General features: G+C 40.7%; 1 protein-coding gene across 5 annotated transcripts in view; it reads right to left on the minus strand.

The window, feature by feature from the left end:
• Nucleotides 1-1,053: 1,053 nt before the first annotated feature.
• SEMA6B (semaphorin 6B) overlaps nucleotides 1,054-15,933 on the minus strand; it is a 205,010-nt gene continuing 190,130 nt past the window's right edge. For all 5 annotated transcript variants that reach the window (XM_072113425.1, XM_072113412.1, XM_072113419.1 and 2 more), the window contains 2 exons: nucleotides 3,289-3,344; nucleotides 1,054-2,873 (listed from right to left, as the gene is read on the minus strand). In XM_072113425.1, the coding sequence (XP_071969526.1) occupies nucleotides 1,792-2,873; nucleotides 3,289-3,344 (1,138 nt within the window). In that variant the 3' untranslated portion in view covers nucleotides 1,054-1,791. The remainder of the gene's footprint in view (nucleotides 2,874-3,288; nucleotides 3,345-15,933) is intronic.

A 15,933-nucleotide genomic window follows, 5' to 3' on the forward strand; every position in this document is an offset into this window, starting at 1 on the left:
ATGTAGCCTCGTGTCAAGAGAAGACCCGAGGCTACCATGGTAACCGATCGCCGCCCCCCGATGACGTTCGGGGGCGTGGCGATCGGAAAAAAGATGGCGGCGCCCGCGCGCCGCCGTCTTTTAAACGCCGCCCGCGACTTTGCGGGCGGCGTTTAGAGGGTTAATAGCCGCGATCGGTGCAAGCACCGACCGCGGTTATTAGCGGTGGGGGTTTTGTGCAAAATTCAAAAACCCCCACCTCTGTATGAAGAGGACTCAGCCCGTGAGCCCTCTTCATACATCCCTTATACCTCTGCGCCGTAGAGCTACGGCGCAGAGCGTTAAGGGGTTAAAGGGCACCTACCACCACGATTCTACGTATAAAGGTAGAACGGGTGGTAGGTGGATGTAAGGGACGTGAGGATAGCTCTTTTTAGAGCTAATCCTCACGTCCCCGCTAACTTTTAATAAACTTTATTCCCTGCGCATGCGCAGAACGCAGGCCCGTGGCTGAGCAGCCACAGCTCCTCGCAGCTGTGCGCCGTACACAACAGGGTAGGAGGAGTAACGTGGCTACTGGGGCATGGAGTAGCCGCGCTGTGTAGCCTCATGCCCGGCTATTCCACGCCCCAGTAGCCGCATAGCAAAAAATTTAAATATTAAGGGAATAACGTTTATTAAAAGTTAGCGGGAACGTGAGGATCAGCTCTAAAAAGAGCTATCCTCACGTCCCTTACATCCACCTACCACCCGTTCTACCTTTATAGGTAGAATCGTGGTGGTAGGTGCCCTTTAAGGTGTTTAATGAAGTTTTATTGATAATCCTTGGACCAATGGCAGCACAAAATCTTGAAAATCCAATTATTACTGGGACAAAATTAATTTTTTTGTCGGAGATACAATGATAAAATATACCTGTTCTGAATTAAATAAAATTCAAGTTAAAAACAAAGCCAAAGAACCTATCTCGTATTTCTCCTGTTTCTTTCTTTCTTCTGTATATGCTTTCTGGTGAAAGTCAGAAGGCTCTAATAAAAATGAGCTCCTCAACCTATTTTCCAAAAATGAACAAGGCTAAGACATCTTTTATTTTACCATAGGATGAAAAAATCTTGGCTTATATTTTCAGTAGTGCAGCTAGAATATGAGATGACCATGCATTTGTTTTTTTTCTCCTTTGATTGATCTGAAAATTACTCACCTGACAGCTGTGTAGGGTAATGCTCATTAAAGGGGTTGGCTTACTAAAAACATTTATCAGCTATACAAATGTATGGAGCTTACCAAGTTACCTGAACACGTCAGTCCCATGGGTTGTAGATGGAGTGGTACTGCACAGGAATGACAATTGCTTTGTATATGCAGGCAACATAGGAACACAGATGGCATATATCCCATGATTTGGATCCCAGTGATTATAAATTTATTAGTTGACAAGTTTTTTTTTTTGTGGACCAACCACTTTTAAGCTTTCCAATTACTTATAAACAGATATCAACCCCATTCCTAGTTCACACATTCATGCATAATGTTTTTTTTCACTACTCATAACATACTACTTTAAAAAACTTGTTAATAAAATATTCATCTGTACATATTGTGCTTGGCTGCTGAGGGAACAGAAGCTTCCCAATAATATAGATGTTTGTTAAAAAAAACAAAAAAAAAGGCCAAGGTGTGGGAATTTTATCAAGCAACTTCAAGAGAACAGGAACTGGAGACTTGGGTTTGAAAGAAAGTTTTAACACTCATTTTAACTTTACCATTACTTCTTGTTCTTTGAGCAAAATTAAATTGTAGTTTTAGATTAAATTACTGAGATTTGGATGTATGTGGCATTCCAAATTGTAACATTAACTTGAAGTCTGATCCAGGAGTTAAGCTTTGGGATGTTCGAGGATAAATATACATTTTATCAGTTGGCCTTCGCCAGTTTTCTTCATAATTAAAAGCCGTCTCTCTCTTCAGATGTGAGGATAACTGTGGAGTACTGCCTCGGTAAGATCTTTGACAAAAACTGTCACTAGAAGCAGAAATTACACGTCTATGCTTTCTGCCAGCGCAAAGGCAGGGTAATTCTGCTTGCATACAATGTGGGTCAGGTCCTAGTGATGAGTGATGCTGCATTTTTTCTCCATACGGAGTTAAATATTCTTGGATACATTTGGACAGGAAGTTTGAGCTGCCCCTCCTTTGAGGTAAATAATGATTCTCTTCTACTGGTTCAGGTGGAGTGCAAGACTCTTTCACATGAGATGATATGTAACAACAGGTCTCTTCTCCATGATGATTTATAACTCGTACAGTTTGTTCATGTGATAAATATTGTAATTCATCTTCTTTAAGAGGTAAATAGTGGGAATCTTCTTTATTTAAAGGTGCATAATGACAATCCTCTTTATTGGGGCTGAAAAAGTGGGCATCTTGGGATTCATATTGACTCTCCATTGGTAAATTAGAAGAGGACAGATGCATGTCTTGGTGCAATAAGCTGGCCTTTGAATTTCGTAAAGAGTAATTAATGTATTCTTGGGAATCAATGATTCTCTTCTGTTGTTCAGGTGTCTGTTCTGGAGTTGGGGGAATACCACTGTTATCCTTACTGTTGCCAGGGTTCCAGTCATGTTGTTTTAAAGATGTAAAGGCAAGTCCCCGATCTGAGTGACCATGGTCTCTACTTCTACTAACACTTTTAACAGAATTGTCCAGTATGAGGCCACTATTCTTCTCTTTTCGTCTACACTTAAGCTTCCTGCTTTGTTGAGAGCTTAATAGGCACACCCCTAGACCAGACAGCACTGCGCCCACAATGAATGCTGCCACAGTGGAAACAACCAGCATGTTGATAGATACTTCAATACCTCTCTGCTCTGTGAAGCCTTGTGTGAATAAACCTGTTAGAGGGCAAGAGTTAAATATTACTTAAGACAACAAACAAGCATTTGTATGTCATTTATTTAAAATGGCTCTTTTCCACCGTGGTACAGACAACTTATGCACAATGATATAAATGTATAAGGCATGGAAACTACAACTATTACTTGAAAGCATCAGATGTAACACCTGTGTTTACACAACTTTATTGTTTAAACCGCAGCATCAAATTAAGTAAATTGGTGCCCCTGCTACCCAAATGTAGGGTGCAGATAGAATGGCAGAGTTGTTGGTCAGCAGGACACTAGCGGCCATATTATATTGCCATGCATATAATCAACATAAATATTATTCTTGCAGCTATGACTATTACAAAAGTAGTTTAGTTTTCAATGGTGTAAAAGCAGACTAGACATTGCACTCCATTAAACTTACCATCACAGTTCCCAAGTTGATTTGTTTGTTCTCCACCAAGGTCTTGCTCATGAGTCCTAGAAAACATTCATATCAAGACACTGAGACCTATTATTTTATAGACTACCGTATATACTCGTGTATAAGCCGAGTTTTTCAGCACAAAAAATGTGCTGAAAAACCTAATCTCGGCTTATACACGAGTTAATAAAAAAAAAACATGAGGTAATAAAAAAAAAAAAAATTAATACTCACCATCCGGCTCCCGGTCCTCGGCGGCGGCTCCCGGTCCTCGGCGGCAGCTCCCGATCCTCTGCGGCGGCTTCTCTCTTCGATCTTGACGTGCCGGCAGTCGCGTCTATGCGACTTGCCGGCGGGCGCACAATATGATGTAGCGGTGTCGCCGCTGATGACGTCATCAGCGGCGACACCGCCGCATCGCACTGTGCGCCCGCTGGCAAGTCGCATGGACGCGACTGCCGGCACGTCAAGATCGAAGAGAGAAGCCGCCGCAGAGGATCGGGAGCTGCCGCCGAGGACCAGGAGCCGCCGCCGAGGACCGGGAGCCGCCACTTCAAATCAAAGGTGAGTATCGTCGGAGGGTGAGTATTAAGTTTATTTTTTTATTATACTGGGGGCAGGCTGTATACTTCGTGGGGGCAGGCTGTATACTTCGTGGGGGCAGGCTGTATACTTCGTGGGGGCAGGCTGTATACCCTGTGGGGGCAGGCTGTATACTTCATGGGGGCAGGCTGGCAGGCTGTATACTTCATGGGGGCAGGCTGTATACTTCATGGGGGCAGGCTGTATACTTCATGGGAGCAGGCTGTATACTTCATGGGGGCAGGCTGTATACTTCATGGGAGCAGGCTGTATACTTCATGGGGGCAGGCTGTATACTTCATGGGAGCAGGCTGTATACTTCATGGGGGCAGGCTGTATACTTCATGGGAGCAGGCTGTATACTTCATGGGGGCAGGCTGTATACTTCATGGGAGCAGGCTGTATACTTCATGGGGGCAGGCTGTATACTTCATGGGGGCAGGCTGTATACTTCATGGGGGCAGGCTGTATACTTCATGGGGGCAGGCTGTATACTTCATGGGGGCAGGCTGTATACCTCATGGGGGCAGGCTGATTGTATACTACTTGGGACAGGCTGTATACTACAGGGGGCTAGCTGGCTGTATACTACACCCTCGGCTTATACTCGAGTCAATAGGTTTTCCCATTTTTTTGTGGTAAAATTAGGGGTCTCGGCTTATACTCGGGTCGGCTTATACTCGAGTATATACGGTAAGTATAGTTTTTGCATAACTAGCTTTTTAAAAAACATTTATAGCCCAGGTGTGATAAAATGACCAGCATTATAATTGAACATGACTTATCTTTGTTACTGGTGTTTATAAACAAATATACAATAGTGATATGCCTATATACAGCATGCAACCAATCATTGGCAAAGCTTTCACATGCCTTATACTGCCAAGGTCAGTGGTTGCTGAACTCATTACTGCAGTGCCTGGGGCTTGATGTGATTAAGAAGAAAACTGTCAGAAAAAACACAGTTTTCCATCCCACAGCCTCAACTGTTTGTGTCTCATACTTCAATACTTAATTTCTTTCATATACACACTGTTATTTACACTCTTGTTGCTGTTCAACATTCTTCTTACTTCTCATCCGATATCATCCTAAAGTTAAGATTTCCTTCTTCTGTACCTCTCTCTGTGTACCTGTGTAATTATTTTATAAATGCCACACATATGCCATCAAAGCACAATTAACTCATCCAGTCTAAAATGAACTTTATAGTGGTAAGTGGATAGTGGTAAGTCTATTGTCTATGAAGGATAGTGGATCTCTTTGTAAACTGTTCATATTTTTGTGTCATAGAAAGTATACAGGACTTCCGGCTCTGGCCATGTCATATGAAGTAGAAGGAGACTGGAGCTCCGCCACCAGCAGATTCATCAATATCTTTGCTGAAGGTTATATCTTCATAGGTGGAGATTTCAATACCCCCCTGTATCCATTATTAGACACCTCTAATGGTATTTCATCCCTTAACCCCTTCCCGACATTTGACGTAATAGTACTGCATCGCGGGAGGTGCGTTCCCGCAAAATGCAGTACTATTACGTCAAGCTTCTGGCCCCGGCTCCTGAACGGAGCCGGGGACAGAAGCTGCGGTTGTCGGCTATATGTTATAGCTGACACCCGCCTCTAACACCCGCGATCGGAGATTTCTCCGATCGCGGGTGTTAACCCCTAACACGCCGCGGTCGCGCTGACCGCGGCGTGTCAGAGGCATTTAAAGTTATTTAAATGCGAATCGGACCCCCCCGCGGCGCTTACCGGGGGGGTCCGCTCCTCCGATCGCAGCCCCGGGACTGCCGGTGCCCGGGGCTGCGCGATCCTCCTCTCGGTGCCGGGTCCGTGCCTCCTGGCAGGACCCGGCTGTAAGACACTGGGCATGCGCAGCATGCTCAGTGTCCTACATTACACAGTGCAATACATCTGTATTGCACTGTGTAACCTGTAAAAAAGCTTGAACAAGTGATCAGAAGATCACTTGTTCAAGCTTAGATGTCATTAACTGTAAAAAAAGGAAAAATAAATAAAGGTTTTTTACAGTAAAAATAAATAATAAAAGAAAGTGAAAGTCCCCCCAAACACCACATTTCCCTTTACACAAGTAATAAAGTATAAAAAACACTAAATCACGAAAAAAAACCACTTATTTGGTATCGCCGCGTCCGTAACAATCTGTACAATAAATCCTAATCATAATTGGACCCGCTCGGTGAACGTGGTAAAAAAAAAAAACCAAAAACTTGCCAAAAATTAAAACTTTTTATCAAATTGCTTTACAAAAAATGTTCTAAAAAGTGATCCGAAAAAGTTACAAGCACCAAAATGATACCGATAAAAAGAGCAACTTGTCACGCAAAAAATAAGCTTACAACCAGCTCCGTAAACCAAAAAATACTATAATTATGCCACTATAAAAATGGCAATACTAAAACAAATGCAATTTTTTCTATTCTAGTTTTCCTTCAATAAAATTGGACAAATATAAATAAAACTATATAAATGAGGTATCACCGTAATCGTAGTGATCCGTAGAATAAAGATAATATATTATTGTTATGCTACAGTGAACAACCCCCCCAAAAAATGCTAAAAATCCAAAACAAGAATTGATGATTTTATTTTCCTCCACACGTAAAAAGTTAATAACATTTCTTCAATAAGCTAAAAACCCACTAAAATTAAGGTTTTTTTTACAGTGCATCTCGTCTCGCAAAAAATAAGCCCTTATTTGTCTAAATTGCTTAAAAAATAAATAAAGATTGTATAGCCTATTCCCAACGAGCGTTGTTATAGAACGGTGCGGCGGGTAGTGACTTTCCAACATCGGTCAGGGTAAGACGGCGGCTGTTCACTGATCGGGGTAAGACGGCGGCTGTTCCTGACAGCCATCCATCCTGCCCCATGGACCAGAAGGGTTACGTCACCCCCACACACCCCCAGTTTATTATCGCTGCTACTGGCTCATCAATTCAGACGAGCCGATAGCAGCGAATTTACTTATGACGTCAGTAATACCGGTCACCATGTCTATAGACACGGTGATCGGGGCAGGGTGGCGGCTGTTCCTGACAGCCACCAATTTTGCCTTGCGGTCCAGAGGGGTTTTGTTGCCCCCCTCTGTCCATGTTTGCCGCTATTTGCTGGTCGATATGGTCCAGCCAAAAGCAGCAATATTCGTCACAATGGGCATCGCTAGGGTGAATAAGAGCAACACTTGGCGATAATTTCCCTACGAAAAACCAAGATATGGTACAAAAGTGCTGGCCATGCACATTGTACAGATTACGCTGTACAACTCTTACGTGCTGTTCCAATGTGCATGTCCTGCCGTATCATTTCTCTGTTTCCAAGAGGAAGATATTAGGAAACTAATATTGGGACAAGAAGGACGGGGCCCCAGTACCTCTGGTTTAGATGTTCCTGTGTTTTGCCAGGACAGCATTTTCCCGGTGAATTCTGCTGCTTCTAATGGTAGGACTCAATAAAGAGTCTGTTCCAAAAGAGGAGTTAGGATGGACACTACATACTACTAAGAGACCTGCGACACCTCCAGAGTGACAAAAGTTTAGTTGGTCCCCTGGTATATTCTACCTCCTTATACACTAGACATTCACAATTCACGCCCAACCTATTGTGAATTAATTTCGGTAAAATGAATAATTGTAACAACTGTTAGGTCCCGTTGCTCCCTATACCCCTCGATTATCTCATAAGGGGCGCCACATAACGGGCACTGAACTTTCCAGAAATAATTGCAATTTCCATCTTGGACTCCATTGCACATCATATTTGGAAACCACCTATATGTTCAAAATGCTCATTTCACCACGTGTATTACACTACACCACATATTACACCTTGCTATATTCCCCAAGGGGTGTACATTCAACAATTAGGGTCACTTTTCGGGTTTTCCTCTGTTTTGGTACCACTACGTCTCTCCAAATGTATCCTGACACATGTGAAGGATTTCTTACAAATTTGGCCTCTAAAAGACAAACATCCCTCTTTTCCTCTACTGTGCGCCCATAAAGCATTTTATATGCACATGTGGGGTACTTCTACACTCGGGAGAAATAGTTTTACACCTTTTTTGGGGTTATTTAATATATTATCCCTTGTGGCTTACATAAATTAGGGGTAAAGTGACATTTATAGGAAAATTTTCACCTTTTTAATGATTCGGGCCTAATTGGATCATTCACCTGTAGGGGCAAATACATATATTACAAATTGCAAAATTCTCTAAGGGGTGTGCATTCAAAGATTAGGGTCACTTTTCGGATTCTTATCTGTTTTATACCACTAGGGTTCTCCAAATGCATGTCAAACATTTCTGTCAAATTTGGCTTCTAAAAGGCAAACATTCCCCTTTCCTTTTACTGTGCGCCCATACAACATTTTGTATACACATGTGGGGTACTTCTACACTCGAGAGAAATAGGTTCACACATTTTGAGGGGTTATTACATTTTTTTATCCCTTGTGGCTATATAAAATTAGGAGTAAAATGACCTTTATAAGAAAATGTTCAAATGTGTAGAAAATGTTCAAATGTTTAAGTCCTAATTAAATCAAACACCTTTACGGACAAATACACATATTACACCTTGCTAAATTCTCTAAGGGGTGTGCTTTCCAAAATGGTGATACTTGTTGGGGTTCCCCTCTGTTTTGGTACCACTACGGCTCTCTAAATGCATCCTGACATATGTAAAGGATGTCTGTCAAATTTGGCTTCTAAAAGGCCAACACCCCTCTTTCCCTTCTGAGCTACGCAACCCATACAACATTTTATTTGCATGTGTGGGGCAATTTTATACTCGGGAGAAATGCTAGTACACATTTTTTGGGGTTGTTTCATCTTTAATGCCTTATGGGATACAAAAATTAGCCGTAAAAGTGACTTTTTTGGGAAAATGTTCACCTTTTTCCTTTTAGGGACCTAATTGAAGCAAACACCTGTAGGGGTAAATACACATATTACACCTTTCTGAATTCTCCAAAGGGTGAACTTTCCAAAATGGTGACACTTGTTTGGGTTCCCCTCTGTTTTGGTACCACTAGGGCTCTCCAAATGCATCCTGACACATGTAAAGGATGATTGTCAAATCTGGCTTCTAAAAGGCCAAAGCCCCTCTTTCCCTTCTGAGCCCTACTTTGCACCGATACAACACTTTATATGCAAAAGTGGTGCAGTTCTGTGCTTAGGAGAAATAGTTTTACACATTTATGGGGTTGTTTCATCTTTTATCCCTTGTGGCTTACAAAAATTTGGGGTAAAAGTGACTTTTTTGAGAAAATTTTCACCTTTTTTCCCTTTTGGGGCCTAATTGAATCAAACACCTGTTGGGGAAAATACACAAATTACACGTTGCTAAACTCTCCAAGGGGTGTACTTTCCAAAATGGTGTCTCATGTTGGGGCTTTCCTCTGTTTTGGTACCACTATGGCTCTCCAAATGCATCCTGACACATGTAAACTTTTTCAGCCATATTTACCCTGCAAAAACGAAACAACGCTCTTTCCATTCCATGTGCCCCCCTGTGCCCATACAGCAGGGTACAGTGACAAAATGGGTATTGGCATACTCAAGAGGAATTGCCCTCAACATTGTAAAATGCATTTTCCTTTTTAACCCATTGTGAAGGTGCAAATTTTAGTGTTCAATGAATCTATAGTAAGATAAAATTACATTTCTCTAATTTCACTTTCATTTATCTTTCACGCTCATGAAACGCTCAAAGGGTTAACAAAATTCCCAAAGGTTTTTTGAATATTTTGAGGGGTGTAGTTTCTAAAATGGTGTCATTTGTGGGGGGTTTCTGTCATGTGGGCCTTATAAAGTCACTTCTAACTAAATTGACCCTCCAAAAGTAGGTTTTGATGATTTTCGTGAAAATCTGAAAAATTGCACCTAAAGTTATAAGCCTCCTAACATCCAAAATAAAGGAAAAGATGTTTGAAAAATGATGCCAAGTTAAAGCAGACATATGGAAAATGTTAGTTATCAAGTTATTTTAGTGATATAACCAACTTTCCAAAAAGTAGAAAATTTTGAATTTGGAAAACATTGTTTTTTTCAAAATTTTTGCCAAATTTCCATTTATTTCATAAATAAATACTAAATATATTTATTAAATTTCTCAACCAGCATGAAGTACAATGTGTCACGAAAAAACAATCTCAAAATCAACTGGATATGTTAAAGCGTTCCAAAGTTATAACCACTTAAATAGACACATGTCAGATTTTAAAAAATGGTCCGTGTCAGGAAGGTGAAAAGTGGCTTCAGCGTTAAGGGGTTAATTAAGGACAATAAAGGAGTCAATCAATTCTTTACATAATTTTCATTTGGAAGCAAGCAGCATATGCTAACAATATTTTATTAATTCTTGCTGATCCCAAGAATATACTTAAAGCCACAGTCCAAACTATTAAATTATAAAGGTATAAGTGTTCATGACGCAGAATGGACAAAATTAAAGACTCTGTTGTGACTCACGATTTCCCACACATTACCTATCCAGGAGAAAAATGAAAGGACTAATTGTAGATGATAAGTACTCACCTCCCTGTCCCATCCCCCTGTGCAGTAATGTTAGATAGATATAATGGCAGTATTTAGAAGAAAACAACATTTTTAAAATATCCAAATTAGCTTCAGGTTCTCTGTAGTTTAAGTTCGCCCCCGCACCTGCATTGGCCCGCCGCCGCTGTCTATGCAGTACTCAGAAAGCCAGTGATGTAATTGTCTCTCTGCAAATCTCGCAAATGCAAGATGATTCCATTCCTTGCACAGTCAGCTGCCCAAGTAATGTAATTACTCATTCAGTGAGCCAGTCATGTCACCAGCTCTCTGAAAGCTGTGTACGCATCGTTGGTGGGCCAATGCAGGGCAGGGCGTACGTAAATTACATTCAGGCAGAGCTGAGAGGTGCTTTGAAGAGCACCTCAGGCTAATTTGAAATTTTAAAAAACTTTGACTTCTTCAAAATGCCAAGAAATACCAAACTAACATTACTGCACAGGTTAAGGGGACGGGGAGCTGAGTATAAATCCCTCTATTTACAAAAGTAGAAGAAAAATTTTAAAAATAGAATACCCTCCCGATACCCTGGTTTGGGAGAATTAATCTGACTAAAATTATCATCTTACCTCAAATTCTTTACACTTTACAAACCAATAGATATCCCAAAATAATTTTGACTAAAAGGGGATAATTGCATCCTTTCTTTGGCAAAAAAAGGTATACAGAATTACTTATGCCACCCTGACAACATAAAAAACAGCAGGAAAGATAGGCCTTCCACATGATTAGGTTTTTTACCTGGATGAACAACCCAGGCTCTTAACCCCTTTGTGTCTATGCCATTTTAGACCTTTAGGCCTGATTTTTAAAATTTGCCCTGTGTCATTATAGGAGGTTCTAACTTTGTGACGCTTTAACATATCCAGGGGATTGTGAGATTGTTTTACCGTCACACATTGTACTTCAAAGTAATAGAAACATTTTAATGATATATTTTGTGTTTAGTCATGAAAAAAATTGAAATTTGGCAAAAAGGTCTAAAAATTATTCCTTTTTCAAAGTTCAAAATTTTCAGGCAGATAGTCATAGCGCCCAAGTAACTTTATAACTAACATTTCCCAAATGTCTGCTTTATATATCGGCACAGGGTTTTATGCATCCTCTCTCTTTTTTAGGTTGTTAAGAGGTACAGAATTGTGGGTGGAATTTTTCTCATTTTTATGAAAATCACCAAAACCCTTATTTAGAGGCACCTGCTCAGGTCTAAGTGACTTTGAGAGGCCTAAATAACAGTAAAACCCCATAAATCAAGCCATTTTAGAAGCTACACCCCTCAATGTGTAAAAAAATTTACTTTAAGAAGTGTGTTAACCCTTTAGATGCTACACAGGGGTTAAAACAAAATGAAGGTGTAATTTACAAGCTGTAATTTTTTTTAGACAATATAGTAATTTTGGCCAAAAATTAAACCGTTACAAAGTATTTAATGATGAAAAACTCCACAAAATACTGCTGTATCGGCACACGGCCGGGCATAGAAGGGAAGGAGCCCCATTCAGAGCTGATCTGCAATGTCACATTTTACAATGTGTTTTAAAATGTTTATTTTTTTTGTAATTTGGACATACGGAGGATTATTTTTTTGTGGATGAGATCCACTTTTCAGGTACATCATTTACAGGGGGTTCAATAGCTAATAATCAGATTTTATTAACGCTTTCTTGGTGGTGGTTAATAAAATCATTAATTCTTCTTTATGGTTTTTAGCATTTTTTTCCCCAGACGTTCACCGTACCATAAAAATAATGTGTTATCTTTATTCTTTTGGTCATCACTATTACTGGGATACCCCATTTTTTATATGGCTTTTTTATGGGTAACTTGTTCTGCAGAATATAGAACTCATTCTTGTTTTTGCATCGCCAAGTAACAATGGGCAGAACATTTATATTTTTTTGTTTACAGAGCTGGTTTAGAGCTTTTTTAGCGGGACAAGCTGTACTTTTTCTTTGTATCGCGTTGGAGTAAATTTAACCTTTTGATCACTTTTTATGCACTTTTTATGTGGTCAAAATGTGAAAATTTAATAATTTTTGTGAGGTTGTTTTTGTGGGTTTTTTTTACGGCGTTCACTGTATGGGTTTAGTGGCAATTTTATTTTATTGGAAGGGTTGTTATGGACACTTTGATACCCAATATGTGGTGTTTTTTTTTGGTGATTTTCACTTTTTTAATGTTATATTTGATTATTGCATGGGACGGGACTTCAGGGGACTTTTATTCCTTTTTAATATTTTTTTTTTTATTTCACTTTTATTTTTAAACTTTTTTTTTTTACGTTTTATTTTGTCCCAGGCTAGAACATGAACAAGTGATCATTTGATCACTTGTTCATTGTAATATACTGCAATACTAATGTATTGCAGCATATTACAGTCTGCCTATGCATTCTGCATAGGCTGACAGCTTCACTATTAGATCGTGCACAGTGCAGCTCTACTGTAGGCAGCCCTGGGGTCCTTATCGGAACTCAGTGTTGCCATGGTAACGATCGCACCTCTGTGCCCATCGTTGCGCTGATGCACCATAGACGCCATAGATCATTACTATGACCGCGGCGTCTATAGGGTTGAACAGCCGGGATCACGACTATCGCGATCCCAAATGTTACTGCGGGATCCCGGCTATCGCCATGACGTGCTTCTACGTCAAGGTGCGGGAACGACCCGCATCCTACAACGTAGAATCACGTCAAGGTGCGAAAAGGGGTTAAAGGTTTTTTTCCCCACAAAAGAAAATTCTCACATTTCAACCCCCTAGTTACGTTAACACAATAAAGATCATTTTAACCCCTTACTTTACAAGGTTACTCAATGTTATTGCTGTTTTAGTTCCCTATCATTCCCTGCAGTATCTATCCACTTGATAAAGGAGTCATATTAGACTCCGAAACGCATTGTATACCAGAGATACCGAATAAAAATACTACCTAGCAGAATGTTTTGTCGTGACATATTGTACTTCAAATTAGTTTAAAAATTTTGACGATATCTTTTGTGTTAAGTTATGAAAAAAACGGACATTTGGCAAAAATTTTGAAAAATTCTTAGTTTTCAATTTCCAAATAGCACCTACTTTAATTCATAACTTACATTAACTAAATGTCTGCTTTATATTGGCATGGTTTTTTAAGATTCCATGTATTTTAAAAGAATGTTATGAGGCTTAGAGTTTGGTGTTATTTTTCAAATTTTTTGGGAAAATTGCCAAGACCTGTATTTAGAGGGACCTGCTTAACTTTCAATTGAGTCTGAGAAGCCTAAGTAATAGCAAGAATGGTAGCTACCCCATAATGGAAACTACACCCCTTAACGTATGAAAATGCACTTTTATAAAGTTTGTTAACCCTTTAGGTGTTTTATAGGGATTAAAACAAAATGAAGGTGTGGTCTACAAATTGTAATATTTTTGAACAATACATTCATTTTGTGTGGAAAATTAAATGACAAAAAGTTCCACAACTTCTGATAAGATATTTTTATTCTATGGGTTGCCATGATTACGGAAATACCTCATTTATATGGCTTTTCTATTTTTTCCTAATTTTACTTAGTTAAAAAAACGAATTTGGAGAAAATCTTCTAAATTTTAACTGTATACTACCCGGTACTTATCACTTGTTGTATATAGTATTTAAAATAATCCAAAAGACGTGGTCAATAAAAAATAATGACCCGTGATCACTTAATATCCTTGAGGCAAAAAAATACATACAAAGAAGTGATCTAAAACTTAGCTTTTACTGAAAATCTCATAATATATACAAACGTAGTAAGATACACAATAGCTGCTGCTATGCAAAATCCTTAGTGCATGAACCCCATCTAGGAGAAAAATAGGCCACCCAGCTCATGTTTTGCATTTGTCTAAGTGTACAAAGTTTCACATGACAGAATAGAGGCACTAGGCTCACCTTGAATGCTCAGCAGTACATGTCATCAAAACACACTATCCGTCTTCCTTGAGCACGACGTGTGTTCATTAGTTTTGTCTCGGGCGAGAAGCATCAGGGTGCTCATCCAGAAAGAAGACACTTCGTGTCTTTAAAGAGTGGAGAGGATAGGTGAATATAAGCAGGGTAAGATAGGACTTATGGATGTCAAGAATGGGGTCAAGATGACAATGTCACTCTCCCTGGTACACCCTAAGTCCAACTTCTCTGATACCCTGAAAACCTAACCTCGGAGTCGTGGTCCTAATTAGCCACAACCCCGACAGGAACCTATCCCTGGCTGGATAGCCCTATCAAACAAGCCTACACAACCGGAGTGGTTCCAGTAAAGGAATCAAGGAGAATAAGCGTCTGGTATGCAGTTATGGACAGTATTTCGTCCTATAGACATTTAGTACACGTCATAGGGATCAAGGCAACCAAATCCCGACAGGACCTGTTTCACCCTTCCTGGGCTCATCAGGGGAAAATGCGGTGCGCCAAAAAGTGTCCCTAGTAAGAACAACCATACAACATTGTTTCGATCAAAGTAACAAATGGGTGGTGTGATAAATTTATAATGTAAATATTGAATAGTCCTACCTTTACTCTAGGTGAGAGACACAGGGGTAGATAATCCCTATTGTGAAAAAGGGAGGAGTTTACAAATGGTAGATTTCATACGTCGAAGAATGTATAGGGGCCCAAAGTTGAGCAAAGAGCACCCAAATGCTATGTTCTTACCTTGGTCTAAATTATAGGTGCGGACTAATGGTCAGGTTGGGGCTGTGGGGGCCCAGTTGCAGTGTCCCCATGCACGGCCTTGCAGGACCAGTGGGTCTGTGTGTGAGGTTCCACTGCACAGATTAAATAGCGCGCCCTGCACCGTACAACCACGCCCCCGGCGCTCCGCCCCGTCACATGATCGGCCGGTCGTGAAGGGTCACGAGGGAGACCGAGGGCGGGGCCGGGCGTGCGCATGCGTGTGTGCCCGTGCTTGGTCGCCCTCACCTCCGAATCCATCTGTGCGCATAATCTGTCGCACGGGGAAGCGGCCGGCGCGCGACCCGCGCATGCGCAGAAACACAAACAAAGACCGCTCAGGGTCTGCCAAAGATGCCAGGTTTCGGCGGAGAGAGTGTCCCTAGGGACAAGAAAATAGTGGATCAGGTATGCATAAAGGTGAATGTCTGACCCAAATGACTGAAGTGAACTAACAACGAGATTTAGGCCAATGTGTCCCCGGTGGTAGGAACTAGTGAAGTGAATGCATCTAAAGCTGTCTAATTGAAAAGGATACTACAGGATGCTACAGTAATAAAATGAACTTAATGAGAGGATGAGTAATAGTATACGGGTGGTGTAGGCTTAAAATGGGGGCTAGAGGAAACAAGCAAAACTTAACTGCTCATTCAACCCTCTTGGGGCTTCGGTTTTAATTCTGAAGATCCAGCGTGTCTCCTTCTGTCTGAGGATGCGATCCCAGTCCCCCCCTCTTTCTGGCGGTTTCACCAAATCTATGCCAACAAAGGAGAGTCCCTGTATG

The sequence above is a fragment of the Engystomops pustulosus genome, chromosome 1 (assembly GCF_040894005.1).
Source record: "Engystomops pustulosus chromosome 1, aEngPut4.maternal, whole genome shotgun sequence".
Taxonomy (NCBI): Eukaryota; Metazoa; Chordata; class Amphibia; order Anura; family Leptodactylidae; genus Engystomops; species Engystomops pustulosus.